Source organism: Aphelocoma coerulescens, chromosome 5, assembly GCF_041296385.1.
Source record: "Aphelocoma coerulescens isolate FSJ_1873_10779 chromosome 5, UR_Acoe_1.0, whole genome shotgun sequence".
NCBI classification, from domain to species: domain Eukaryota; kingdom Metazoa; phylum Chordata; class Aves; order Passeriformes; family Corvidae; genus Aphelocoma; species Aphelocoma coerulescens.
The window spans coordinates 14,088,789-14,115,232 of record NC_091019.1 but is presented as its reverse complement, the minus strand read 5'-3'; the positions used below and the strand labels follow the sequence as shown (position 1 = coordinate 14,115,232).

At 52.4% G+C, this 26,444-nt stretch overlaps 2 protein-coding genes across 11 annotated transcripts; one reads left to right on the top strand and one right to left on the bottom strand.

Annotated features, from left to right (window-relative positions):
* Positions 1-1,008: 1,008 nt before the first annotated feature.
* CEND1 (cell cycle exit and neuronal differentiation 1) lies at positions 1,009-21,613 on the bottom strand. 9 transcript variants are annotated; one of them, XR_011151293.1, is made up of 5 exons: positions 12,530-12,594; positions 11,839-11,918; positions 11,434-11,570; positions 4,120-9,315; positions 1,009-4,007 (listed from the first exon to the last, which is right to left on the bottom strand). XR_011151293.1 is itself a non-coding variant. In XM_069016705.1 (5 exons), exon 5 carries the CDS (start codon positions 9,140-9,142, stop codon positions 8,750-8,752), a length of 393 nt encoding a protein of 130 aa, XP_068872806.1. In that variant the 5' UTR covers positions 9,143-9,315; positions 9,539-9,694; positions 11,434-11,570; positions 11,839-11,918; positions 12,530-12,594; the 3' UTR covers positions 1,009-8,749. The 9 variants fall into 9 exon arrangements, 8 of the variants coding, with proteins under 8 accessions (XP_068872806.1, XP_068872805.1, XP_068872804.1 ...); XM_069016705.1 differs by adding an exon at positions 9,539-9,694 and having other exon boundaries at positions 1,009-9,315; XM_069016704.1 differs by lacking the exon at positions 12,530-12,594 and adding an exon at positions 21,535-21,613 and having other exon boundaries at positions 1,009-9,315.
* Positions 18,164-26,345, top strand: LOC138111259 (NACHT, LRR and PYD domains-containing protein 3-like). Of its 2 annotated transcripts, none has more exons than XM_069016699.1 (8): positions 18,164-18,295; positions 21,440-21,602; positions 22,316-24,011; positions 24,560-24,691; positions 24,918-25,088; positions 25,311-25,484; positions 25,605-25,775; positions 25,933-26,345. In XM_069016699.1, the coding sequence occupies exons 2-8, from the start codon at positions 21,557-21,559 to the stop codon at positions 26,132-26,134; spliced, it is 2,592 nt and encodes an 863-aa protein (XP_068872800.1). In that variant the 5' UTR covers positions 18,164-18,295; positions 21,440-21,556; the 3' UTR covers positions 26,135-26,345. The 2 variants fall into 2 exon arrangements, with proteins under 2 accessions (XP_068872800.1, XP_068872801.1); XM_069016700.1 differs by lacking the exon at positions 18,164-18,295 and adding an exon at positions 18,523-18,589.
* Positions 26,346-26,444: the final 99 nt, after the last annotated feature.

Sequence of the window (26,444 nt, the reverse complement as noted above, 5' to 3'; positions counted from 1 at the left end):
CCACACACCCTGACTGGGGCCACGGGGAGGGTCAAGCCCCCACCCATCCCAGCCTCTCCGCTCCAGCATTCCCACTCAGAAAATAAGAATGCATTTGATCTTCTGTTCCAGTCAAGACAAGCTAAAACTCAAGTCCCCAGCTGTGTTTCTGCAGCAAAACCCTCAGATGATTACACTTTTGCAGCTGAAGGATGCCCTTTTTCCTGACCCCGTGGAACTTACAGGATTTTTCTTCCCAGTTCTTAAGAAATTTAATTCCAAAAGCCTTCAGGCTTCTGCTGGGACCCTGATTGGAGCTGGTGTAATTCAACATCAACCCTGTGCAGTGACATGTGCTGCCAAAACCCTTCTCCCCTCCCTGAGCCCGGAGGGAATCCGTGTCCAGGGACCCCACAGACATCACCCAGTCCTCAGGGGATGGTTTGTCTGGGAGGTGTTCCCAGGCCATCTTAGAAACAAAACCAGAAAATCAGCAGGAGAAATCTGGCAGGAGAAAGGTCACAGCAAAAAACTGGGGGTGAAGTCTGGAGACCAGCCTGCAGGATGGGGAATCCCTCAGATAGGAAATGTTTCCCTTGTGTCTCGGGGTAAATCTATGATTCTATTTAGTTCCTGTCTGTGAATAACAATGGTCATCCTCTGCCTGCTTTCCCTGGGCAGACTGGAGTTTATTTGGGGTAGGAACTGCCTTTTCTCTCAGTTCTCAGTGGGATCACTAATCCTAGAAAACATTGAGCCTTCAGGAAACACAGACATAGAATCCTGGAATCATAGAATGGTTTGGGTTGGAAGGGGCCTTAAAGCTCACCTCGTTTCACCCCCTGCAATGGACATCTTCCACTGTCCCAGGTTGCTCCAAGCCCCGTCCCACCTGGCCTTGGACACTTGCAGGAATGGGGCATCCACAGTTTTCTCCGGAAAACCTCCAGAGGGAGCACAGCCAGTTCCACTCGCACGCCCACATACACGAAGATGCTCACGGGAGGAATTATACAATCTCTCTATGTGTGTGTATATATATCTATATATAGTTTATTTCTCACAATCCTGGTAAGAGTTACAGGTGTATTTGGGAATCATTTACAGTTTCACAGCATATGGAGTGGCCATACAGCTTGTGATGTGAGTAACATACAGCGTGTAGAGAGCACACGTTTCCGACCCATCCACCCACCACTCACACAATGGGTTTCCAAAGCTAATACTAGATTCAGCTACGGAGAAAGCCTGGAAAATGTCAGGGTACAGCGTTGGGTGTCGTACAACACTGTCAGTCACAATGGGACAAGCTAAACTACTTTAAATTTTCAATCTAGTATTTCTAGTCTACCTGCATTATTGCATTTATACGCTTTTTTTGTTTTCAAAGTCAAAGTAAATAGAATACTATATGGGAAAGGAAAAAATTCTTGACTATTTTAGGATTTGAGCTGCAGCCCATACAAAGTGTCCATAGAAGCATAGACAAGATTATAAATTCAACAAGGTATAAATTAGCTGGATAGCTTTGTGTGTAGGTAGGTGTCCATTTCCCTCCAGGAAATGTGTCTAGCAGCATATTGTTTCTGAGAGCAAAAAAAAAAAAAACCCCAAACCTGTATGTTGAACACAGGTAAAGATGTGTAAGTGACAAGCAGGTCTGTTTGTACAGGGAAGAAATCAAGGTGTCACTTAGAATATTCCTATCATTTGGAAAACACATTCTGGAGCTGACTCAAAACCTGCCAACATCATCAGAAAGGTGCCTGAGGCTTCCAAAGGAACAGCAGGCATTTCAGTCTGATTTCCAAGGGCTTTGTATCAGTCCCTGGAGAAGTAACAGAATCCAAACAAACCAAAACCAAAATAAAAATCCCCTGTAGTCTGACCTTTGAGTTCCCTTCCTACAATTTTGGTTTCTCCACAAACTTATAGCCAACCTGCACCTACCACTGGAAGAGAGTTGGTTTCCCGGGGAAGTGAAACGGCAACTTTTAAAGGCTTCAGTTGAAAGAGTCCTGGGAAAAGGCACCAGGGTTATGAAGGGCTGCTCAAAACTCAGTAAAGCCAAATTGTTCCCTTGTTGGTTGGTTGTTTTTTAACCAGACAAAATTGTGTGGCACCCTTGTTCTCATCAGCTTGCCCCAGCAGCTTGGCTGCTTGAAGCGGCCATGGCAAAACCAGGGATACAATGCAGGACTTGACTGTTGGAAAGGTGATTAAAGATTCCTCTTGTCCTGGTGGGAGCTTTGGTGCTGCAGCATCATCACACAGACAGAAAGAACCTGTACGTTCATGCTTGGGATGCCACGCTGGGGCTGAGAAATGGAAAAGTGACCGAACTGTTTGTGAATTGCAAGATGGGAACAACCAGAAGAGACACGGGAACAGCCAGTCCAAAGTCTATTTAACCCAGGTTATGCTTTCAGCAGAAGAAAATCTATTTAATTTGAAGAACATCTAAGAGCAGAGGGCATGAATCCCAGAGTACTGCATATCCAAGCACACACTGTCCAGAGGAGGGAGGAGAGCTGTAGTACAAAGTAGATCCAAACTCATGAATTTGGAAAGCCAAAGGCTCTGATCTCTCACAGGATTTTGAGGCCTTTTATGGTCAATTGAATGCAACGTGAATTTTAGGGGCCCAGAAGTCCCGCAGTTCTCTATCACCCAGTGACACCTGATCAGCCCATTCAAAATGGACAATCCTTGCACTTCCTGCACCCTCACCCCTGTCACAACAGCTGCTTCTTCCAGGCCAGCAGAAGTGCAGGTCCTCAGCTTCAGAACTTCTCCTTTCCCTCTGTTTTTGGTGCTCCAGAGGGCTGAAGGAGCTCTGGCTGCAGCCAAGTGCGGTGTGTGCTCACACCATGTCAGCCCCTCTCGAGCAGCCAGAACACCTCACGCCTGAAAGACAGGGAAGGACAAGAACGGGACCTTCCTGGGAGTTTGTCATCCATTACAAATCCTGTGGCAGATGAGCACTAGGCCTCTTGCAGTCTTAGACCCTCAGGTCTAAGGTAAGGGCAGATCAAAGCTTCACACATTCCCTGCTGTGACACATACAGGCCCAGCACTGCCAGTATTTTTGGGGGACCACCCAAAACCTGCCTTAGCCAACCCAAAATCTGCTCCAGCCTTGGGCTATGGAGAGGCCACATCTGCAGAGTTGCCCAGGAAGAAAGTAGGGAAGGGACAGGAAAGGGAGTACAGTGCAGTGGCCAAAGAAGGAGGAAAGAACAAGCAATGAATCAGATCAGAAACCAATGGAGCCCCATCGTTTGTACAGCTGAAGATGTCGTGTGAACAGACATCCCAGGAATCAGGGAATTTAAAAGGAAAGCAGGTCACAGGGCTGAAATGAAGTCTCAAAAAGAAGAGGAAAAAGCCATCATAAACCCACTTTATTCAGTGGATTAAACCCCCCAAGGGTTGCCGGATGGGGGCACAAGCTCCGTGGCTTTTTGGGGCTGTTGGGCAAGTGTCATTCATAAGACCCAAAATGTGCCAGCAGATCCTCAGCACCAGCAGATTTCTCCCCAAAAGAGTAAAAGACCAAATACCTCCAGTGCAAAATAGCACGAAATATTTCCGATTCCAACATCCCGCAGTGAGAATTTACTGGAGTTCAGAACTGTTATGCTCCAGATCAAAGCCAATTCCTCTTCACGGCGGGAAGTGCCCAACCTGTGCAGCAGAACTGCAGCCAGCTCATGAACATGATGTGATGCTGCTGCCTGCCCCTATGGACCTCTCCCAGCTTTGCGGTGAAGGGAATGACACCACAGCAAGGTGCTACGGTGTTGGAAGGGAATCGGCATTCCTGCTCCAGCATGAAGGCATGGCCCAGGAGGATGGAAGTGTGAGCAGGCTGCATTTTCAGTCCTTGTCATGGCAAAGCACGGGAAAAGAGAACACAGCCCCTCTTAATGTCCTGGCAATTCCCCTTAATCATGCAGAGTTGGTGGTAGAAAACTTCAGGTATTTTTCTAACCTTTTAACATTGCACAGAGCCAGCAGGAATTCATCTGGAAAAGGCAATTAGCAGAGGTTAATTTGCACGGCATCAGAGCTGGTCATTTTTGCCTTTTTCTGAGAAAAATAGTGAGGGGGAGAGGATATAAAAGTTAGCATCCTTACCAAAGCTATTAAGATAAATAAATAGTGCTTTTTCTCTGCACTTCTCTGCTCCGTTCCTTGCACCCTCTCAGAATCTTCACTGACTTGAAGCTTTCTATGAAGCTGATTGCGATTCCGAGAATTTCACCTTTCAAACACATTTTTTCATTGCCTTCCTTTTTTGGCTTGTTTCTCGAAAAATCATTTTCCTCTTCAATCTTCAGCACTGTTATTTTCAACCAATTCTAAGAATAGTTAGAAGGCTGCTGAATTCTAAACCCCAGTAGCATTTCCAGGAAAAGCAGGGAATATTTTAAGGCATAAATCATCTCTCACCAGCTCCAGGGGTTTTTGGTTGCACTGCTGTTGTTCATACACAAATCCTGATGCCAGTATAAGCAGGGCTGCCTCTGAGAAGAGACTTTCTTTGCACTCAGCCTAAGGAACGTTTGTGTCAATTTAGAAATAAAGTGTAATTGAGATGATTTTATGATGACCTGTGCTCATATCCCTGGTGCCAACAAGAACTCAAAGGCCAGAGCATGGTGAAGCCAATGGAAAAATTCCCCTTGTTTTCAGTGTTCTGTGGATCAACCCTTAAACTTTAATCTTTCAGAGACTCAAATGGATGTTTAATTTATCACCCAGCCCAAGGGATCTAAGAAATGCTTCAGGGCAAGTGACTGCTGAGTGCTTTAAGTGAGCCCCAGGCGAACAGCACCTGCAGGAATGCGTTCTTACCCTCTCAAAAATGCTGCTGCATTATCCCCTGGCTGCCAGATTTGTTTGCATCCTGCTGCAGCACTGTGAGGAATAACAGGACTTATCCACAGGGTATTAAATAAATAGGAAGAGGAAGCAGAAGCATAATCCATTTCATCTCTCTTAAAATAGAAGCAGCAAAAAACCTTCTACTGAGTTGTCCAAGACAGCATAATGACATCTTTATATTCAACTAAAATTTATGCTTCCCTAAAAAGAGATTGAGATTGGGTGCAGTGATTGAATCGAGAGTTTTGGTGATAGGCTGAAAGGTCTGAAACCAGTTTTGCCAATTTATAATTTATCGACTTGATCAAAAGAGTAAACTAGCAATCTAGATCTCTTCAAACCCCAAGCACAGACTCTGATTAGTTTTAAGCATTAATTCACTCTCCCCACAGAGATGTCACTGGAAGGACTTCATACCACAAAAACCACACAAAGAAGGACATCAAGCAAATAACGGCGTGTGCTCAGTATGAGAAAAGACAACTATTTATTTAGCACAGCGAGTTCAGTCATTTAAGCCTTCTGCTTTGACAGATTTGGGCCTGAGAGAGGGGGATTTGCTCCCTCGACCTGGTGCTCGCTGGACATTTTTGGCTCAGAACGAAAGCACTGCACAGCCTGGCACAGTAAGGCAGGACAGGAGGTGTTTGCAAGTCAGGGCTGCGGCGTGCTGTGGCATCTACACTGGATCTGCCCGGCTCAACACTAGACTCACACTTGGAAAAGCACTACAGCACAGTCCAGGATAGTCTAGAAGTGCCTCATTTTAAAGCAAAGAGCCCACATGACTATCCAGGGAGGGGAGCAGGGGCTCAGGGCTCTGAGCACGACGGGCACACCACACACTCAGAACTTCACCAGCCAGACATTCCTTGCACTGAGGAGAAACCAGGAGCGGAAAGGAATTCAGGAGCTGCATGGCATGGTGGGAATGGCACAGAGAAGACATCACAGACACTTGGTGTGAATGCAGGGAACAAAGGAAGGGGCATCTCCAGCTTGGATTCTCTCCCCGTGTCAGACTGCAATATACGACACAAAGGTTTGTACACACACACACACAGGATGTGCTTCAAGGCAGGGCGGTGCACACACACACACACACACACACACAGAGACAGGTGTTTTCCAAACCAAACTGCCAAAGAGGTGGGTTCCAGGTGCTGAACCTGGACAGCAGACTGCTAAGTGATCACAGGAAGTGGAAAATCCCTTGGGAACTGGACACACTACATTCAAAAATCCCTTTCAAACACGACATACCAGGTTTGCTGTGCAGGGAGGGCTCGAATGAGCGACGTGCCCAGATGAGGAGCTGCAGCCCCATCACCACCTCTGTGGTGTTTCTGGAAGAAACTGGTGGCCTTGCATCCGAGTGCTCTAAGGGCAGGCAGGGTTTGGAGATGGAGAAAAGGTTAAGGCCATTGGCTGAGAACTGTTTTTCCCCTCTTCTGTTGCCAAAGGTGAAGACAAGGAAATAAAAACATTTTAGAAAGTAAAACTGGAGACTCGAGTAAAGCAAGTGCTTCATTTTCCTCCCTCGATCTATCTATGCTGGTCAGGGCAGAATAGATAGATGCTGTGCCTAATGTCACACACTGTTAAAAACAATCCTAGGCCAGAGCTGAGAGGGAGGGAGGGGACAGGAAAGGTAGAAATATCTCTTGAAAACAGACGTCACTGTCTGAAATCACCACCCTACTTGGCACAACGTGAACTGGAGCAGGAGGGGGTGATTTCCTTTCCTTCTGAGCAATGTAAGCAAAACTTCCTGTGAAAATTTCCCTGCAAAGTTGTGCTTCAGAGATCTGAGGGGAGAAGAGGACCCTTCTGCTTCTAACCCTTCCCCAGGCTGTGACACACTGCTGCTGGTAGACACATCCACAGTTCATGCCAAGAGTGCTTTAGGCTACCAGGATCTCACCTGGAGCTGTAGCCCTGCTTCCCAAAACTCCTGTGAGCCCGACACACCCACCCCTGTCTCTGTGCTGGCAAAGGTGGAGGTATCAACCTCCTGCTGCACCAGGACATGGCATCTGATATTCCCAGAGGCCATGCACCTTCGGGAATATTTTCTGAGCCCACCATAGGAATAGTCATGCATTCCAAGACCATGTGCATTCAGCAGGTCAGATTTGGAGGTAAGTAAGACAGATATGACCCAAGAGAATTGCCAGGTCAGGTTATACCCCCCCCACCATCCTGTCCAGGGACTGTGCCAGAAGCAGCACCTGAGGAATGCACACCTCCTTCTATCCCTGCAGCCCCCGAGTTCACCCATCCATCTCAGCCAAAGGTGCACAACAGGCTCTGTAACAGAACTCACCCCTTTGTCACAGCCTCTCTCTAATCATCACTCCTGCCCCTGCCCGTGGGGTGCGGCCACTGCCGAGCTCCTGTTGGACCTCGTCTAATCTCTGATCCAACTTAAACCCAAAATGTAAGGGGTTTTTATAACATTCTTTGCAGCAGCCAAGAGAAGCCTAATGGAAGCTTTCAGAGCCAGATCTCCTCACCTCTTGCTGTTTAGTGCTGAGCATTGAACAAAGGCACTAAACACCCTCTCTCCTCCCCCTCACAAGGTCTGGCTTTAGAGCCAAGGTACTCACCCATGAAATCAGGCTGCTCCTGAGGGCTGGGAATTTGTTTCCATTTCCAAAGCATGGACGAGTTACAAATCCCTGCTACTACTGTCACAAGAGGGAGGTAAGAAATCCACCCAGGACAGACTCCAGTGCCCTTGAAATGGGTTTCCCTGGTATAAAGCAGGTAGGACAGTGTTACTGTCATGGAGTCCCAGGTCCTCTCTGCCCCTAAGACCAGCTCCTGTCTCCCCTTTTCCTGTCTTCCCATGTGCTGAGAGACCACAGCCTTTAGTTGGGGAAAAAAATTCAGTGAAAGTCCTTATCCAAAGCCCAAAAGAATGAAGACAAATACTCCAGCCAACCTCGAGGGAGCTTGGACTGAGGCCACAGCACCCTGCAAAGCCCAGCCTAGCTTTAGGAAATACTAGATCCAAAACAAAGTCTCTCTATCCCAAACACTGCCCACGTGACCCTGGCGAGCCCTGGGATCCTGTAGACTGCAATGGGACTTCTCCGGGCCACAGCACAGCCCCTCTGGTCACTGTTCCGCTGGCAGCTCAGCCAGAGGAGTGACCTGATGTGACATCCCAGGCTCACACTCGGCTCTGCCACGCTGCAGTCTCTGCCTGCAGCCGCCCTGGTTCCCCCAGGGCACTTCCCAGGCGGATGTTCCAAGGTGGGATGGTGAGCAGCAGGTACACAGACACTGAATAGGGATCGCCCGTGGCTGTTGGGTCAGGGAGTTGCCTCTTCCCTGCCACCTCCCCTGCACTTCCCTTGTCCCAGGGTGACAGGACAAATACCCCCAGCCCAGCACAACACACGAGCTGAGCCTTAGCACTTCCCTTCCATCTTCTTTACCACAGCCCAAGTTAAAACAGAACCAAACAGAAACCAAAACACAAAGTGGGGACTCCAGATGGGACGTAGAACACTTTGGACTTGAAAACGGGACTGCAAGGGGGAAGGGGGGGTGTCTCCCAGGAAGGACAGCAGGGGAGGGGAGGGGACACCGTCATTTACACCGATCAGGAGAAGCTGTAATCTATACACGGTGGTATAAGCCAAGATATATTACATGAAAGAACACACTGAGTGCATGGAGTTACCCACAGCGGGTCAGACTGGCACAGTTGTCTTGAACAAGACCCTGGAGTTGCAGTTGGTGTTTGTTGTTGACCTATGTAGCTCACTCTCTATATATATAGCTATGTATAGAATTTCTCTGCATGCATTTGTCTCAAAAGGAGCTGTACAGCTGGGCTGGGTTTCTCATCCCCACCCTGTCTTGGTCTTCATTTTTTCCGGGCTAGGAATGCCACTCCCACAATCACAGCCAGCGCAGCCACCGCCACTCCTCCGACGATGATCAAGGGCTTCATGTTGTCGAAGAAGCTGCCCGGTGACTCCTCGGAGCTGTTTCCCTTGTGGTCAGAGTCAGGGGACTGGCCGCTGGCCTCCTGCGTCTCCGTGGCGGCGGGGCTGGGTTTCAGGTTGCTGTGGTTGTTGGCGACGGCGGCGTCACTGCCTGCCTTCTTGGTGGCTGTGGCAGGAGCAGGCTGCTCTTTGGGGGCCTCCTTCTTGTCTGCATTCGTAGCAGGCCCAGGGTTGGGCTTTTCTGGCTTCCCGGAGCTGGCGGCCTTGGCGTCGGGTTTGTTTCCACTTCGGACGTTGCCTTTGGAATCCATCCTAGGGGTGCTGTGGGCAGCAAGTGGATGTGCGGAGCTATCCCAGCTCTTCTCCCTTGCCTGGCTGCTGCAGGAAGCAGAGGAGCCACCCGAGCTCAAAGAAGCCTGGGAGCAGATGTTTTGGGATGCTTGTCACACTGGCAGTGTCCTACCTGGACATGATACAGCAGCACCTGGAGGAGGAAGCAGAGCAAGGAGAGGTGAGTGACAGGGCAGAGCGAACCAGTGTTGCTCTGCCTGGAGGTGACGGAGGAGGAAATAAAGGAAAACTGAAAAACTGTTGGCTCCTTCTTTCAGAACTGTGAACTCCATTCATAGCATTTACTACAGGCTCTGTGCCTGCAACAATCACAGAACCAGAGAGTGGCCTGGCTTGGAAGGGACCTTAAAGCTCACCTCATTCAAGCCACGGGCAGGGACACCTTCCACTGGATCAGAGGGCTCCAAGCCCTGTACAGCCTGGCTTTGGACACTTCCAGGGACGGGGTAGCCACAGCTTCTCTGGTCAATGAGTGCCAGGGCCTCAGCACCCTCACAGGGAAGGACTTTTTCCTAATATCAAACAGGAACATCAAACAAGTTGGACTGACTGTCATCTATGGCTGCCACATCTGGGCATCCATAGTCCAAGTCCATCCGGGCTCTGTGTGTGTGAGGCCATTTGTCAGCGATGACAAACTCACATCCAACCAAATAAACCTTACTTTGCCTTTGCTCACCCTTTCCATTCCTTCTGGGTAAGGAGAGAACACTTTGTTCCTTGGGAAAGCAGATGGATAGATCCTCCCTGCTTGTCTCACCCTCCACCCTTCCTTTTGCAGCACTAATCCAAGGTTCATTTAGGAAGTGGTTAATAAGTGATCTTGTGTGATACTCTCCCTTCAGATGTGTACTGCAGGAAAACCAGGATTAGTTCCTCAGTATTCACAGGTATCAGGGATAAAAGGATTATTCCTGCCAGCATTTTGATGGAGCAACAGCAAAACAAAGCAAGTGCCAGATCCTCAGCTGGTGCAAAACAGAGAATTGACTGCATGGATTTACTGCAGAGCTGGATCTCTTGGTGATAGAGACATCTCACTCCTGTCTTCTTCTTACAGGGTTTACTGGACTTGCCCACGGAGCCAAACAGGATGCTGGTGATCAGCTGGGGCTCTCTTCCCCAGTGATGGAAGAGGTGAACAGCATGGCTGCACCACAGGAATTCAGCAAAGGGACAAAGTGGGCTTTGAGGAGATGTAAAACCACCACATCAACCTTACCCCACAAACCTGGCAGGGCAGGGTGAGCTGAGGATGGAGCTCCTGTGGCTGCACTTCCATGTGATGGGAGGAGAGGACAACGCACTGGGCATTTTGCCACCAGGCTCTGGCAGTTCAGCACCACATCAGCTCCGAGATGGGGAAATAAAGAGTAACCAGGAGGCAGCGTCGGATCTGAGCCGCCAGCTTTGCTGGCTCCCCGCTGACCTTCAGGGCTGCCAGGAGCCTGCCAGGAGCTTTCTGCCTGCTAAGTGAAATCAGAGCTCATTGTCTGGATCGAGAGCTGAAGAGGCTCCTCAAAAACCTCAGCAAGCAGAGGTTCCTTCCACAGCAGCTCAAAGGGCAGATCACTCCTCTAATGACAGGAACAAAGTCCCAGGGCTGCAGCAATGATCTGTGCTGCTGACTCTTCTGGAAAAAAGGCTGACAAACGTGGGGCTTTCATCTCCATTTAGGCAGGAATGGAGGAAATCTCACAGAAATGCCAGGTTTGGGTCTCGAGCGAAGCTGGGCAACACCTTATGGCTCCTAAATATAAGATGGAAACACCTCCCTCTCCTGCTTTCCCTTGCCATTGCTTGGTAGCCACCAGCTGCTCCAGTGCCAGGCAGCTGGAACAGACTGGGGGAACTGCAGCACCAAAATCCTGGATTCCATAGCTCTCACAGAATATCCTTAGTTGGAAGGGACCCACAAGGATCTTCCAGTCCAGCTCCTCACACTGCACCAAGCCCGCTGACCATAAAACTGTATTTCTCATTGACTGCAGCTGGACAATGCTTGCATTCCCTAGTTTGGGATACTAAACCCTTTTGGAAAGCCCAAACTGTGGCAATCCCAGAGTTTGCTGAGTGTGTATCAGACACTTGGGCATCCTGTAGCACACAGACCCCACCCCAGATGTTCACCCAGCTTCAGACATCACTGTGGCTTGCAACTTGGGAAGGAAATGCAGGCCTGGCCAAGTGCAAGAATATTTTCCTCTTGGTGCTCATTCTGTAATATTTCTGCAGATATCACCTGCCTCACCTTTTCCTGTGCTTCCAGAGAGCATCCATACTGCTCTGTCAGCACAAGTCCTACATAAATCCAGGGCTGAGGCTGCACACAGTCACTCCCAGGACTCTGCTCCTCTGGTTTGGGATCAATTTATCCTTTTTTTCAATCTGGTATAATGAAACACAAAGAAATAGTAAGAGGAGCCCACAACTGAAGTGGGCTCAGAGGTTAAAGCAGGAAGAGTCAGATTAATCATAGCACAAATATTAAATTACCTTTTTTGTTGGTTTGATATCAGTTAAATGGGCCACTCACACACTGATATCCATGTGGTTACAGCACATGAACCAAGCATTAAACTTCTGCTCTTTCCCTAGGAAAACCATATGCAGCCTATGGAAATGGTGAGGTAAATCACAGAGAGGGAAAACTCACCTTTTTGCTGAGAAAGGGGGACCCTGCACAGCCCAGGCACCTTATCCTGGTTTATCCATTCCCTTCACTGATCCAGATTCCTGGGGGCAGGAAAGCTGATTTCACTTGGAGCCCATGCTGGGCTGAGAACTTTGTCCTGCCACCATGCCCTGCACTGCCACAAACAGAATTTCCTGATTCTAAGTGAATGTCCACTAAAAGCAACACAAACCCCTCATGCAGCTTAGAAAAGGTTTTAAAAGATGTAGAAACCAAACTAAGCCAAAAATCAATATTGGCAGTTCTTAAGTGCCTGCATAACAGGGCTTTTGTCTGTTATTTTTGTCTGTGGTTTTCCATCACTGCAAGTAGCCACAGGATCACCCAGCACCTCTCCAGACCCTCTGGCCTGACTCCTCCTCCTCCTCTGGGTCCTGGGTACCCTTAACAGCACATCTTCTTCCATCCCAGTACTTAACCATCTTCTGTGTGCTCTTAGCTCCCTACCTTGGGAATCATCTCTCCTCTCCATCCTGTACTTCCATAGGCATGACAGTGGGCTCACCTTTAAGCACCTCTGTCTCCCCCAGACTGAAGAGAGAGGTGCTTTCCTCATTTCCAAAAACTAAGCCTGCATACGAGGGTTCCCCCCCATTCCTTTGTCTCCTCTTCCCTCATTCCATCACACCAAGTTTTTCTCTAATTTTCCTACCTTTGCTTTCTTCTTTATAGCTCCTCACATCTTTTTATTCCTCCCTTCTCTCTTGTCAGTTGCTGTCTCTGCCTGTCTACCCATTCCCCCCCCCCCCTTCCAGCTCCCTCTCTGCCTCCTACACAGGCAGCAGCACTTGGGAATAAGATTTTGTGGGAGACAGGCTTCATTCCCTCCCTTTTCCCTGCTCCATGCTATTTCTGTTTAACAATCAGTGCCCTTTCAGGGAGGTTCTCATTGCCAGCAGCTAAGCAGCTCTTTCCCAGGCTGGGAAGAGGGAGCTGGCATAATAAAACCAGGGATGATAAAGGAGAAAAAGGAAAAGGAAAGCCTTCCAAATTGCTGCCGCTGCAAGGATTGGCACAGAAACACCACAGCTCCCCTGGGATGCTCTCAAGGTCAGTGCAGTCGGACTCACCCAGCGCAACAAGCTGCCCTCCGCCGGAGCAACAGACCAGCAGAGGAACAGCTTCCTTTGGCTCCCTGAAGGGCACCTTTCCTGCCTCAAATCCCAGCAAATCACCAAACACATCTATTCATCTGTCTCCTGTGTGCACAGATGAAAGCTGCATCAATCCTGCACCGAATGGAGCAGATGAGTCATTGCTAAGCTGTGCCACAGCACAGCTCCATCAGGACGGCCCCTTCCCTCTGCAGGGACAGCCCCATCCCATCCCCAAATCGTCTCATCCTCTCCTACTGCTTCCATTTGGAAGGGAAAGTCAGTCACACTGCAAGACCAAGGAGCTGCTCCAGGGTGTGGGTCTGCGGTGCAGTGGGAAGCTCATCCATAGGGTTTTTCCCTCTGTTATGAAAAGCAGCGCGTTTCCATCAGGTCCTCAACTGCTACACTGACACTTGCAGCAAGGAAGGATTTAACAACACAGTGGGGTTATGCATCAGGATTTATTCTGCAACAAAGGTTCATCCCTACACTCCAGGTGTCCTCCAGTTGGAAACATCCATCTTGGAAATAGCTACTGACATTGTCTGACCTGGAGCAGTCCTGTGCAGAAAGAGCCAGAGATGGCAGGAAACACCTTATCTTCAAATCTTCCCCCTTATTCCCTAATCTCCTCTTCCTTTCTTTGTCACTCCTGCCTGTCTGGAAGGAAGGCACTCATTCCCTTGTGCACAGGACAGACAGACACCTGCTCTCCCTAAGGAAACAGCAGCTGGCACCAAAGGTGGCTCTGGCACAGCAGAGGGAGCTCCTTTTCCAGCACTCTCACCATCCCACTCTCCTCCACCTTCTTGTCTAACCCCTAAGGAATGCAGCTTGGACCACCCTGTCCTTTGGGAAGTGTCCTCAGGGGTCTGTGTCTGTCCCCTCTGCCACCTGTGGAGTGATCTGTCAGGGCCGGAAGGATTTGTGTCCAGTCCTCTCCTGCAACTGAGCAGCACATCCTGTTTCCTGGTGCTTCAACTCCCCATTTCCAATCAGGAAAACCAGCAATTCTCCCTTTTTCTGAGCTGCTGAGGGAACAACCGTGTTAAAGGTGGGGAGATGCCAGGCAAGCACCCAGGAGAAGGACGGCAGAGTAGTGACTAAGCCTTTCCCCATGCCCAAGAAGTGCAGAGAAGATGATGAGGTAATGCACCGCCTCTGATATTACCATAAATATTAAAGCAGCTTTACATAAGGAGCTTGTGTTCCCTCAGCTGCCATGAGCAGCTCCCCAAGGAAGATTTTAGCTCCCTTCCAGGCTATTTTGGCCCCTGGCTCCTGACGCAACGCACGGCAAACGTGATAAAATGCAACGCAAGCCCCACGCCAGCAGAGTCACTTGTCACAGATGCTTTCAAACAGCCTCAGTGCTGCACAGCAAGGGACAGGCTGTGCAGGAACCTGCTGTGCTTCCCAGCCCTCCCAAATCCAACCCTCAGAGACAGCAGCACCAAGTCGCAGCAAACACCGGTGACCCAGTTCACTCTGATGAGATATTTATGAATCCTTTTCCCAATCTGTTGTTTGTAACTCCCCATATCCCTCCCCCCCTCCCTGGATTAAACGTTTCCCTCTCAAACAAGCCCTTTGAATCTTGTTGTGGAGAGTGTCACATGCTGGAAGTATTTTAGCAGTGGCAGCAGCCTCAAATCACTGCCACGGGGGGAGATCTGCCAGCCAAGCCTCTGCTCCATGGCTGCGGCAATTCCTGCGGCTGCTCCAAGCCACAGCACACACTGGTCCAGCTGGGGCTGGCAGTGACCAAAAACCTGCACCCACCACCTCCAGAGCCCCCAGAGAATGGCCAGGAGCCCCTCCTCACTCCCAGTGTCACTGAGCCACATCCCCTCTCTCCCAGGCTGGGCAATGCATCCACACTCAGAGATTGGGTTGTACCTGGCATTAAGGTGAAGTGTGGGAAAAGGATGGGTTCCTGTAGCCCAGCAAAAGTGGTTCTGCCCTCCATCTGCAAAGGGAAGGGTTCTGGGATGCAGACCCTGGGCCACCAGCTGCACAGAGGTGTGACACTGGTGCCAGAGTCCTCTCTTGAGGCTGCCCAGCCATGCTGCCCACACAGGTGACACAGCACTTCAGACTCTCCCCCCCCACCCCAGCAAGAGCCCAGGAACAGGACATTTATGGTCTTTTTCTGCACCACAACCTCTGCAGATGACAAGCTCTGAGCTAAGCGTCACCTCTGCAAACCACACACATCCTGTCCCCAAAGAGCTGCTGGGATGGATGTGGCAGACATTTTATTCTCAGAGAGATGGAGGCGGCATCGCAGACACACCACACTCCTGCCAGGGGCTCAACCTGTGTTCCTTTGGGGGCTTTTAACCCCAAACACAGTTCCAACCCACCCTGGTAAGACACCCTGCTTGTACACAGCCATGTGCACAGCAAAGAACAGGCGCTACCAAACCGCCGTGGGAGAGAGAAGATTTTGTCTCCAGCCACGTGCTCCAACTGACTCCGTAGGGGTGGGCACTGAGTCACATCCGGCACAGCGCTGGCCTGCGGTCGGCAGGAGAAGTCACACCTAGCAAGGCCCCTCAAGTGCCACCAGCCCCCCCTTACAGCTGCACCCTCAGACACATCTAAGGGAAAAATAATTTCTAGAATTTGACAAAATCCGGAAATACTTTGCTAAGGTTGGGTTGAAAATACCCCGCTGCAAAGTCTGGCTCCTCAGGGTCCTAACACAGTCCCCAAGCTTCCAAACCAGGGTTCAGAGCACCTCAATTTGCTGTGCTAACCCCGCTTTAATCTTGGGGTTGAACCCCTCTCAGACACAAAATCAAATTCGCTTTTCCCTGGTATAGTTCCTTTTTTTTTTTTTTTTTTTTTTTTTTGTAGCAGAACAAAATTGTAGCTTTTACCCTTCAAAAATCATGAAGTGTTAGATCTTGAGCCTCTCCCTGGCAGGGCTGAGCATCCCTCACCCCAAGACAGAAATTCAGGGAATAAAGGAAAGGCTTCTCAGCCAGGATGACTTTCTGGTTCCATGGCAGCTATTTGTCAGGACACTGGATCAAAGCACTGGAGCAATAATGGGGAACACTTTGGAACAGGAATCCTGGAGCCTTAACCCATGAGTGTGACACCTCACAGGGATCTGGGTGCATCATGCACCCTACCCTGGGCAACTCCTCATGTCTTTACTTTTGCAAACACACTCAGTTCATTCCTTTATAATGTTTTTCCAGCCCTCCCAGAGCCAAAAATTCAGTGCCAGCAACACCCTGGCTGGGGCCATGGGGCTTGTCTTGGTTCCCTGCTCAGCTCTGGGTCTGTGGTGCCAGCTCAGGGATAATGTTACAGGGTCAGCGAACATTCCCTGCCTCTTGGAAAAGGGTGAACACTCATTCCTTCCAACCACAAAGCCTTGCTCCTTACCCTGGTGCCAGCTCTTGGGAAAAGCCTTTGGGAAGAGGGCAGATGCTTCCAAATTGGGATGCTGCTCCCAAAGCAACCACGAGCCATTCCCCAGCTTCAGGAGGCCAATTCCCTTTCTGACAGATCTTGCTTTTAAGGCTTCTTCCTCCCAGGCTTGTATCCCAAATTCAATATCCATGAGCAAAAAAGGATGAGGGGTGTATGTGACACAGTGAAATAGCCCCAACCACTGCAGGAAGCAGCAGCAAATTCAACATCCCTCCCCAGTTTACGGGCATCCTAAATCCATCCCTTCTGCCTGATGCAGCATCACCCCCTTTGTGGCTCAGCTAGGGCCAGCAAAAAGATTCTGGAAGCAATTCCTCACATGCAGAATTGCGTCTGGAATCTGGCAGCCCCTGAATCTGCAAGCGTCAGCCTGAAAACTGTTGCTCTGCAGCTGAAATCTAAGAAGCCACTGCAGGCGGATGAGGGGCCAATTCTGCACGAGGCAGTGACCTTCCAGGGAGGCTCCCCACACTCTCTGGGGTAAAACCCATCCCTTACCTTGTGCAGCAACACCAGGGGACTCTCCTTCCTGGCAGAAAGCTGAGAAGCATCTGGGGAAGGATGGCCAAAGCTCCTCCAGCACAGAAATCCCTCCCTCTGCCTCATCTGCCAGCTCTGACACCTGATCCAGGATGGGGACACTGTGCCAGGGTGTTCTCCAGCCCCCCATCCCAGCAGCCTGCCAGGGGAGGGGATGGATGCAGAGGGATGAAAATCCACATTTAGGGGAGATGAGGGATTTCTTCCCCCACCCTACCACAATATCACAGGGTTAGATGTTGGTGTTGGGCACTATGGCTGAAAAAGGACAGATGGAAAATGCTGAAGGTCAAACCTGTGAAGGTTAGACTTTTGGAGGTCAGTCCTGAGATGGAGCAGGGAGCTTAATCCAGCATAGTCCATCCTCCCTCTCCTGACAGCATCCTGCACAAGCCCCACCCAGGAAAACGGGGCTGCAGCAGGGAGGTTTCCCCCTCTTGTCCCAATACCCAAGTTCTGCCAGCCTGACCTCGATTCAATTTTAAAATCCTCTTCTTTCCCCCTTTGCCCCTCCCCAGAAGCCACCAGAGAGACAGAGAAGTAAACAGGAGCAATTCAACAGGTCCCTGCGAGCACACATCACAGGGATGCACATGGATGCGCAGAGAGCAGGGACATCAGACTGAAGGGCCTGAGACATTCCCAAAGCATTCCCTCCCTGGAAGCACACACCATGACTCAGGAAGCCTAGTCTGCTACCCACCCCTCTCCCACTCCATCGGTGCAATACTCTCCCTTCAAACAGGCACTATTGCCTCTGACATCTTTCTCCCTTTTGGGTGTTTTGGGGCAGATTTCCCTTTGGGAGCTCCTTTCCAGCACAATCCCAGGGCTAAATCAAAGGATACACCCCCTAATTGATATCACATTCCCCCTGCCTAACAAAACAATCTCCTTTCCTCGGAGAAGGTGAAGGCTGAAACCACGCCGCTGGCTGTTCCTGCTTCCCTCCTGCCTCAGGACTGACAGAATTAAACAGAGTCATTAAATCCATCCAGGCAGAGCAAAAGGCAAACAAATCCCACTGCCCATGCAGATGGGAGGGGGAAAACAGCTGGAAAACTGCTCAAAACCTTTCAGGGAGGTGCACCAGCTCTCCTGCCAAGGCTGGAGGGGCTTAGCTAGGGATGCTGCTTCCCCTCCTCCCTCCCAGCAGCCCTGTTTCCGGCACATGGCCGGCTCCGCTTCCCTGTGCCCCGCGCCCTCCTGCCTCCGGAGCGCTGCTGCGGCACCCAGGGCCTCTCCTTCCCGCCGGCCCAGCTCGGATCGGGCGGAAGGGCTCCGCTCGGGCTGGACGGCACAGCCCGCAAAGGCGGCGGCGGAGGCTGCAGGTACGTGGAGGCAGCAGGAAGCAGCGGGCAGGAAGCGGGCAGGAGGCACCCGTGCATTTGCACAAACACCTTCTGTGGCTGCGTGACCTTCAGGGAGCAAAACGTGGGAGCTGGGACGGGAAGAGAGCCACTTGGGGCCGGCCATCCTCACCGTGCTCCTTGTTCGGGGTCAAAAAAGCACTTTTTGCCTCTTAAGGGAAAGCTGTGGGGGGCCGGCTCCAGAGGCAGCCGGCATGGCAGCTCCCGGCCTCCATCCCAGGCGGCTGCGAGGAGGTGGACACTCACCTTGAGTAGGTAGCTTCATGTCTCCATTTCGCTTTGTCACCCTGCGCAGGACATCTACACGTCCGGGAGCCGGGAGCCCCGGCCCCTCCGCCCTGCGCCCCCCATCCCAGCAGCATCCCTTACCTCTGTCCTCCGGCCGGACGAGTCACACCTTGGGAGCTGGCTCTTGCGCAGAGAGGAGGGAGGGAGGCAGGCAGAGGAGGGGGGGAAACTTGGGAGTTTCCCACAATGCACCTCTGCAGACTGCATGAAGATTGGGGGGGGTGGGGGGAGGGCGCTCCAATCCAGAGGGAAGGGCTGGGATCTGGAGAGGCAGGGTGCCAAGGGGGGGCTGGAGGGTGGTAAAGGTAGCCCAGCTGCATCTCCACATCTCCCATCATTTGGGGCTGAGCTGGCTCAGCAGTTCAGGGCTGTCCCTGCGGCACTGACCCCTCTGCTGCTCCATTTGTTTCTCCTTCAAATCCTGCCTGGATTTGCAGCAATTACAGGAAACACAGCAACAAAGTGGGGTGGACACACTGGGAAGAATACCTGGGAGGAGGCCAGCCTGATGAATTGGGATGCCTGTGTGTAGACCACAGGCAAAAGGAGTATGAGCCTCCCCCCACCAGGATAAGGCATTTCCAACTGAGATGATCCCTGGCAGTGAGTTAAGGAAGGGCAAACTGACTTGCCAAGGAGAAGCTCTGCACAGTGCAAGGAGGACACTGAGATGCTGCACCTTGGGGTAGTTTTGTACCAGCTCTGCTTCCCTTCTCCCCAGACCACTCCTTGTCCCAGGAGGCTGGGGTTTGACACCCCTTTCCAGACCAGAGCCGGAGCACTGTCAGACAGCCAGGCACTTCCAGACACAGACGCTTCCTCCTCATCCTCTTTCTCCTCCTCCTCTTCACCGGCTAAAAGCAAAGAGCCCTCCCTGTCACAGCCTCACCCCTCCAGCCAGGTACAGGGCTCAAATTCCCATCCCTGGGTCACTTCCTGCTTGTATCCCAAACCTCAGCAGGTTCTTTTAGCCCTTATTTCAGAGCAAATCAGGCTGTGTGCTGCTTGCCCATCTGCCTCCATCAGACCCACCAAACCACCCACCAGTGCCCAGCCAGGTGCATGTCATGCCTAAGAAATACTCAGGCTGCTTAAATCCCAGTGCAAAGGAAAATCCGCCCATGTTTGAAGAGAGCTGCAGAATGAGGGGCTGGATGAGGGAACCCAAATCTCCCAGGACAGGCTGTGCTTCCAGGGGCTGCTTTGGGATGCAGGTACCCACACGCCCTTAGGGCAGGGATGAGCAAGGTTATTCTGCTCTAGTCCTTGGCTCCAGGAGCTGGCTCAGCTCAGACAGGCTGGCACAGACAGGATTAGCTGTGGCTGATGCTGATGTTCCCTCTGTTCCCTGTCTGGTCCCGCACCCAGCAGTGCCAGCGCTCCCTGCTCTTTCAGAGACTCGTGCCAGGCACAGCCAGGACCTTTCCATGGCTCCAAACAGCTGCTTCCCCTTCCTAATGCCTCCCAAATCTGCTGATCTACTGACAGCAGCAGAGGGGCTGAATTCCTGCAAAGCTGGTGAAAACCCACGGTTTAATGCAGGAGACACCCCCAAACCACCCCTTCCCAGACTAGCAAAATCTCTTTGCTACTTCTGTATCAGGCAGGAATATCCTCAGGGTGGCAGAAGGAGGGAGGGAACCTCCTGCAAGTGGGAATCGCCAGGTCTGGTCCCTAGAGCCTGGATGAGCCGAGGCTGGGGGTTGCGGTGGTGGTTTCCTTACATTCACACACTCTGCCTCTGCCTTTGGAGATAAACAGCCCCACGTGATGCTCTCACACGCCTTGGACCGGAATTCACATTATATTTAAATTCTGAATTTAAACTTTTTTTTAACTGAGGTAGGAAAAACGGAAGCAAAGGAAAAGCTGTAGAAACAATAAACTTCCCCCGTCTCCCCATGGCAGGGTCACATCCCCCCTAACGCAGCGCAGGCACAGCGAGCAGCAGCCCTGGCTGAGACACAGCAAGGTGAAAATGGCTTTTTCAAGGTCAGAGGGAGTGGGAAACATTTAGAAACAGTGCTGCTGGATTTTCCCCCTCCCTCTCAGCTCACAGCACCTCCCAGGAGGAGTTAGCAGGGATAAAGACAGCCCTGACTCCTGGGGAGCTCCCTCCTGCAAAACCCACACGGGAATGTTGGTGGCAGCAGCATCCTTGGGAGGGAACATAGAATCATGGATTTATTCAGGTTGGAAAAGCCCTCTGAGATCATCAAGACTAAACATTCCCCAGCACTGCCCAAGGCCATCACTAACCCATCTCCCCAGGTGCCACATCCACACAGCTTTTAAATCCCTCTAGGAATGGGGACTCCACCACTGCCCTGGGCAGCTGTGCCAGGGGTGGACAACCCTTTCAGTGAAGGAATTTTCCCCAATATTCAGTCTAAATCTCCCCCAGCACAACTTGAGACCATTTCCTTTAGAGAGAAACAGTTATCCCCAGAATTTTTTACATCCTGCAAGCAGGAGGGACAGGGTGATGTCTGGCTCTGAGCAGGGAAATAAGGAATCCATAAGGAGTCCTTAAACTCCCAATGTGCCTTAAAACATCCTTTCCCCCTTTCTCAGTATCCCTCTCAGGCAGCTTTGCTAAACACATCATCCTGAAGCTTTTTTTTTTCCATCATTGAAAGAAAATCATCACTCACAGACAATAAAAACATCAAGAGGGTTACCCCACCTAATCCAGACGCAGGTGCACTGTTCATAAACTGGAGCAGGCAAACCAGGAGAGCAGGTCACAGCACAGGCTCACACCCATTTCATCCCTGAGCATCCAAAGCTCCTAAAGGAGCCTCTCTCCTTTCCTAGAGCCCCAGTTACGACCCACCCACAGCTGGAGAGGGGGGAAAAAGCCACACAGCGCAAAACCCTGTGGCTGTTCAGGCAGCACCGTGTGGCCTCACCTCGAACTCCCGGGAAAGCAGGATGAAGGACGTTTCTCACAGTGGAATGACTTGCTGCAGCAGTCAAGGTGGGTTTGCCTGGCAGCAGGAAGTCCTTGCAGTGAAAATCCCAGCCCTGCTTCCCCTGGGGGACTATTAATAGCCTGGAATGCTGAGCAGCCTCACCTGGAGCCTCCCCACCAGCTTGCATGGGCCTGGGCTCTGAGTTCAGTCCTGGGCACTCCTAATTGAAGCAGTGCAGGGGGACAGGGTCACCAGCTCTGTCCAGGCATCTCATCCCTGAAGTGAATTACATGGGCTTGTAATTCCTCAATTAATGTGTTGTTTAAAATCATGCAGTCACAGAATGGTTTGGGTTGGAAGTGACTTTAAAGCACAGAGCACGAAGTGCTCTCAGCATTTTCTGGCAGCCAGCTGAGCAGATCTTTTCCTCTTGGGATGGGATTAAGGATATCTCTCTGGAGATCTGTGCTGTGGAGCCCAGTGCCTTTGTCTCCTGGAGCATGAGTCAGAGGCTGTGGGCAGCCTCAGGTAGTTGCATTTGCTCCCAGGTGGATGAGGATGATAAAACAAGAGTTGATAGATCAGGATCAGAACCTGGAAAAAGAACCCCCAACAATCCAGAGTCCCCAAATCCTCACAAGTTATGTCCTTATTGCCCCAGCTAGACTTAGGAAAGCCCTGAGAATTGGAATAAGTGGCTGCTGATGTGTTGGAGTGTGGGTGGGCTGGTGGGGAATTTGTCTGGGCTTTGGACTGACCCTGCTCCTCATCGGCACAGAGCACAGGCAGAACAGCAGAGAGCACATGGTCTGGGAGTCCCGCCAGGACAGGGAGCTGGGCGCCCGTCCCAGGGAGAGCCCGTCCTTCCACAGACGCTTCACCACCTTGACCATCACCAGGGAAGCTCGGAGCAAGCATGGAGCCAAGGATGGAGCAGTGGGAACTAGCCAGGGATGTGCCAACGCCAGCAGCAGAGCAGCCACAGCCGTCACCACCACGCTATTTGAACCCAGTGGAGATGGGCAAACCCCGCAGGTCGTGGTGCTGGTGGGGGCCCCGGGGATGGGGAAGACAACAATGGTCAGGAAGGTGATGGTGGAGTGGGGAGAAGGGACGCTCCACACGCATTTTGACTTTGTCTTCTGCTTTGACTGCAAAGCCATCACCCTTCCCATGGAAGCCAGCGTGGCAGACCTGGTTTCACAGTGCTGTCCTGGCCTGCGAGTGCCGCCTGGGAAGATCCTGGATGACCAGAAGAAGATCCTGTTCATTTTTGATGGCTTCGAGGCCCTGGGGTTTTCCTTGGTTCAGCCTGAAGCTGAGCTGAGCTCTGACCCCAGGGAGGTGAAGCCGCTGGAGCTCACCCTGCTGAGCTTGTTGAAGAAGACTGTGCTCCCCGAGGCCTCTTTGCTCATCACCACAAGGCCAACTGCTCTTGGAAGCCTGGGGCAGTGCTTGGAGGGTGAGCATTACATGGAGATACTGGGATTTTCGGCAGCCAGGAGGGAGGAGTATTTCCACAGGTATTTTGAGAACCCCAACAAAGGAGACATGGTGTTCAGGTTTGCCAGAGGCAACCAGATCCTCTACAGCTTGTGTGTCATCCCTGTTATGAGCTGGACCGTCTGCACCATCCTTGAACAAGAGCTTTGTGGGACAAAAAACCTCCTTGAGTGCTCCAAAGCCACCACAGGGATGATGATGTTCTACCTCTCCCAGTTACTGAAGCACAGGGACAGGGACAACCCACAGGTCCTCCAGCAGTTCTTACGCCAGCTTTGCTCCTTGGCTGCTGACGGCATATGGAAGCACAAGGTCCTCTTTGAGGAGAAGGAAATCAAGGACTGTGGCTTAGACCAGCCAGGTCTTCTCCCCTTCTTCCTCAATGAAAGGATCCCAAAGGAAGGAGAAGACCATGGGAGTGTCTATGCCTTCACTCACCTGCATCTCCAGGAGTTTTTTGCAGCAATGTTTTATGTTCTGGAGGATAATGGGGAAATGGTCAACAGCTTGGGGAGGCTTGAGAAGGATGTAAATAAATTGTTAGAAAGCTACAGCAAGTCCAGGAAGGATTTGAACGTAACAGTGAGATTCCTCTTTGGTCTGGTCAGCCAAAAATCCGTAGAGTACATGGACAAAACCATTGGGTGCAGAATTTCACCACAAGCCAGGGAAGAGCTGCTAAAGTGGCTTCAGGGGAGGCACAGAGGCCTCTCCCAGCCTGGCCAAGCACTGAAGGTTTCAGAGATGGACACTTTCCACTTCTTGTTCGAGATGAACGAGAAGAGTTTTGTGCAAAGTGCCTTGGGTCATTTCACTGACCTGGACTTGCAGGACACCAAGCTGACCCTGTACGACCAGATGGCTCTTTCCTTCTGCATCCAGCACTGGGATGGGCTGGGCTGTGTCACCCTCCAGGGATGCTCCTTCCACTGGCAGGATCCTGAGGCAGAGCTGGATGCATCGGTGCCTTGGTAAGTCCTGCCTCTCCTTTCTTTAATTACCCAAAACTGCAAAGATTTCTCCTTCTCTGCCCCAAAGGATGATTTTAAAGCTGTTTCAGCTCCTCCCTCCCGAATACCAGCTTGGCCTTTCCCTAGGTGTTTAGTTCCTCAGCAGAGGATTTAATATTTTTGGGGAGAATAAAGAACACATGGGCTCCTCCATCCATTGCCCACTATGGGATTTATGGTGATGGAGCTTCTTGGCTTGACCTGGCCAGGCCCACCTGTGCCCAGGTGTCACTCTGGCTTCTCATCCCTCTTCTCCCTCGAAAAGGGAGATACCCCGTGCTGGAATGCTAACTGCACCCTGTGGCTCACCTTACATCGCCCCGGGGGACTCCAGCGGCAATGCTCAAGATCCTTCACACCTCCAAAGCCACAAAGGTCCCTCCTGAGGAGCCCTCCCTTGCGCTGGAGGCTCTGCTCGGGTTGGGAGCGGTTGTGTGCCGGTGTCAGAGCCGGGAGCTCCCGGCACCGCTGAGGGCTGTGCGTGCCCCGCGGCTCTGTTCCCCCTGCAGCTCGGGAGTCTCGGGAGCCGGAGGACATCCCGGTGTCCTCGCCGTGCGGCGGCAGCGGGAGGAGCTGCCCTGCCCCATACACCTGCTCTGCCGGGCGCTGCGGCACCGGGGCAGTGCCCTGCGGGTGCTCCGGTGAGAGACGCGCGCGGAGCCCAAACCGGGGCCAGAACCTGGGGTGTGGGTGGGGGCACCCGAACTGCAGTGCAGCGGGTGGGTGCTGCCCTGGGGACACGGGCAAGTGGCCAGGGGGAGGCTGGGCCCCGTTTACCTGGGGGTGGTTGTTGTCCCTCGGGTTTGATGGGCAGGTGAGCAGCCGGGACAGCTGTGCTGAGCCCCCGTTCTCCGTGCTCTCCTGCAGGCTGCAGTGGTGCCGGCTGTCCGAGAGCTGCTGCGCGGAGCTGGCAGCACTGCTGGCAGAGCACCCTGGCCTGGCCCGGCTGGAGCTGGGTGACAGCTCACTGGGTGACAGCAGCGTGCGCCTGCTCTGTGAGGGGCTGCGAACTCCAGGCTGCCGCCTGCGTGTTCTGCGGTGAGCACCCCCAGCATCCCTCGGGCATCTCGCACAGCGTGGACGTGAGAGCTGGGGAGGTGCCCCAAAGGGTCCTTCTGGGGCGGCATTGTGCCTCTGTCCCACTCTCCCAGGGCAAGGAGCTCCAAGGTTGTGGCACCAGGGTGGGGTCCACCACCATGGTGGGGTGGCACTGAGGGCACTCATGCGGCTCTGAGGGTCTTTCCTGGGGGTTCCCATCAGGCTTCGGTATTCCCGTATCACCAGCGCCTGCTGCGAGGATCTCGCTGCTGTGCTGAGCACCAGCACGTACCTGGAGGAGCTGGATTTGTCCTTCAGTGAGGGGCTGCGTGATGCTGGCGTGGAGCTGCTGTGTGAGGGGCTCCAGCACTGTGCCTGCCCACTGCAGACACTCCGGTAATGGGCTGTGGGATGGGCCACTGCTCCCTCCTTCCTATCCAGAGCTCTCTCCTTCCCACCTGGGGCAGCTCAACCCGAGGCCAAAGCGCTCCTTCCCTGTTTTCCTCGGCCCCACAGGCTGGGCAGCTGCCGGCTCTCGGGCGCCTGCTGCCCAGCCCTGGCCGCGCAGCTGCTGCAGGGGCCCCGTCTCACCTGCCTGGACCTGAGTGACAACGAGCTGGGAACCCACGGCATCCTGCAGCTCTGCCAGCAGCTGCGGCATCCCGCCTGCCCGCTGCGGAGCTTGGGGTGAGGGCCCTGCCATGGCCCCTTCCATGCCCGGCATCCCCGAGCTGGGCAGCAGATGCTGCCTGACAGGCAGGGGCGCACCGGCATCCCAGCTGCTTCAGCACCGCCCTCCTCCCCATAACACCTTCTCCTCTTTTCCTGCATCCTTCATGGCCAGGCTGAGCACAGACGGCTTCAGTCAGGCCCTGGTGCAGGAACTGGACGCCCTCCGGGCACTGCAGCCTGCCCTGAAGATCGGGAACCTCCTGGAGCATGACGTGCCACAGGTGGGGGCCATGGCCCGGCTGCCCTGCTACCGCAGGCTCCTGCCAGGGGGCAGGAAGGCGCTCCCCTCCTTCAGGAGACCTCCCCTCCTTTAGGAAAAGTCCGTGCAGCCACTAGAGCCATTCCCAGCCCAGCTTTCAGTGCTGTCAGTGGGTCTGAGCCTGCCCCACCCATGGGGCACAGGGAGCAGATCCTGCTGCATCTGCAGGGGTTCCGGGTCCTGCCCTCTCCCTTTTCCCCTCGGTGTTGGTGGGAACAGTTGTGTGCATTTGGAAGTGACAAATAAAGATCCCGCGGCCAATCCAAGCAATCTCCCTCTGCTCTTCCCCCGGAGCCCACCTTGCCCAGCGATGCATCCGTGCTTCCAGTTCCTGCCCCACCTACCCGAGAGATGACTGATGTACC

Bases quoted from the DNA above. Each gene is read 5' to 3' on its own strand.
- CEND1 (XM_069016704.1), bottom strand. From the start codon at position 9,142: ATGGATTCCAAAGGCAACGTCCGAAGTGGAAACAAACCCGACGCCAAG.
- LOC138111259 (XM_069016699.1), top strand. From the start codon at position 21,557: ATGAAGGACGTTTCTCACAGTGGAATGACTTGCTGCAGCAGTCAAG. The intron at 21,603-22,315 runs GTGGGTTTGCCT...TCATCGGCACAG, and splicing joins GACTTGCTGCAGCAGTCAAG to AGCACAGGCAGAACAGCAGA. The intron at 25,089-25,310 runs GTGAGCACCCCC...GGTTCCCATCAG, and splicing joins TGCCGCCTGCGTGTTCTGCG to GCTTCGGTATTCCCGTATCA.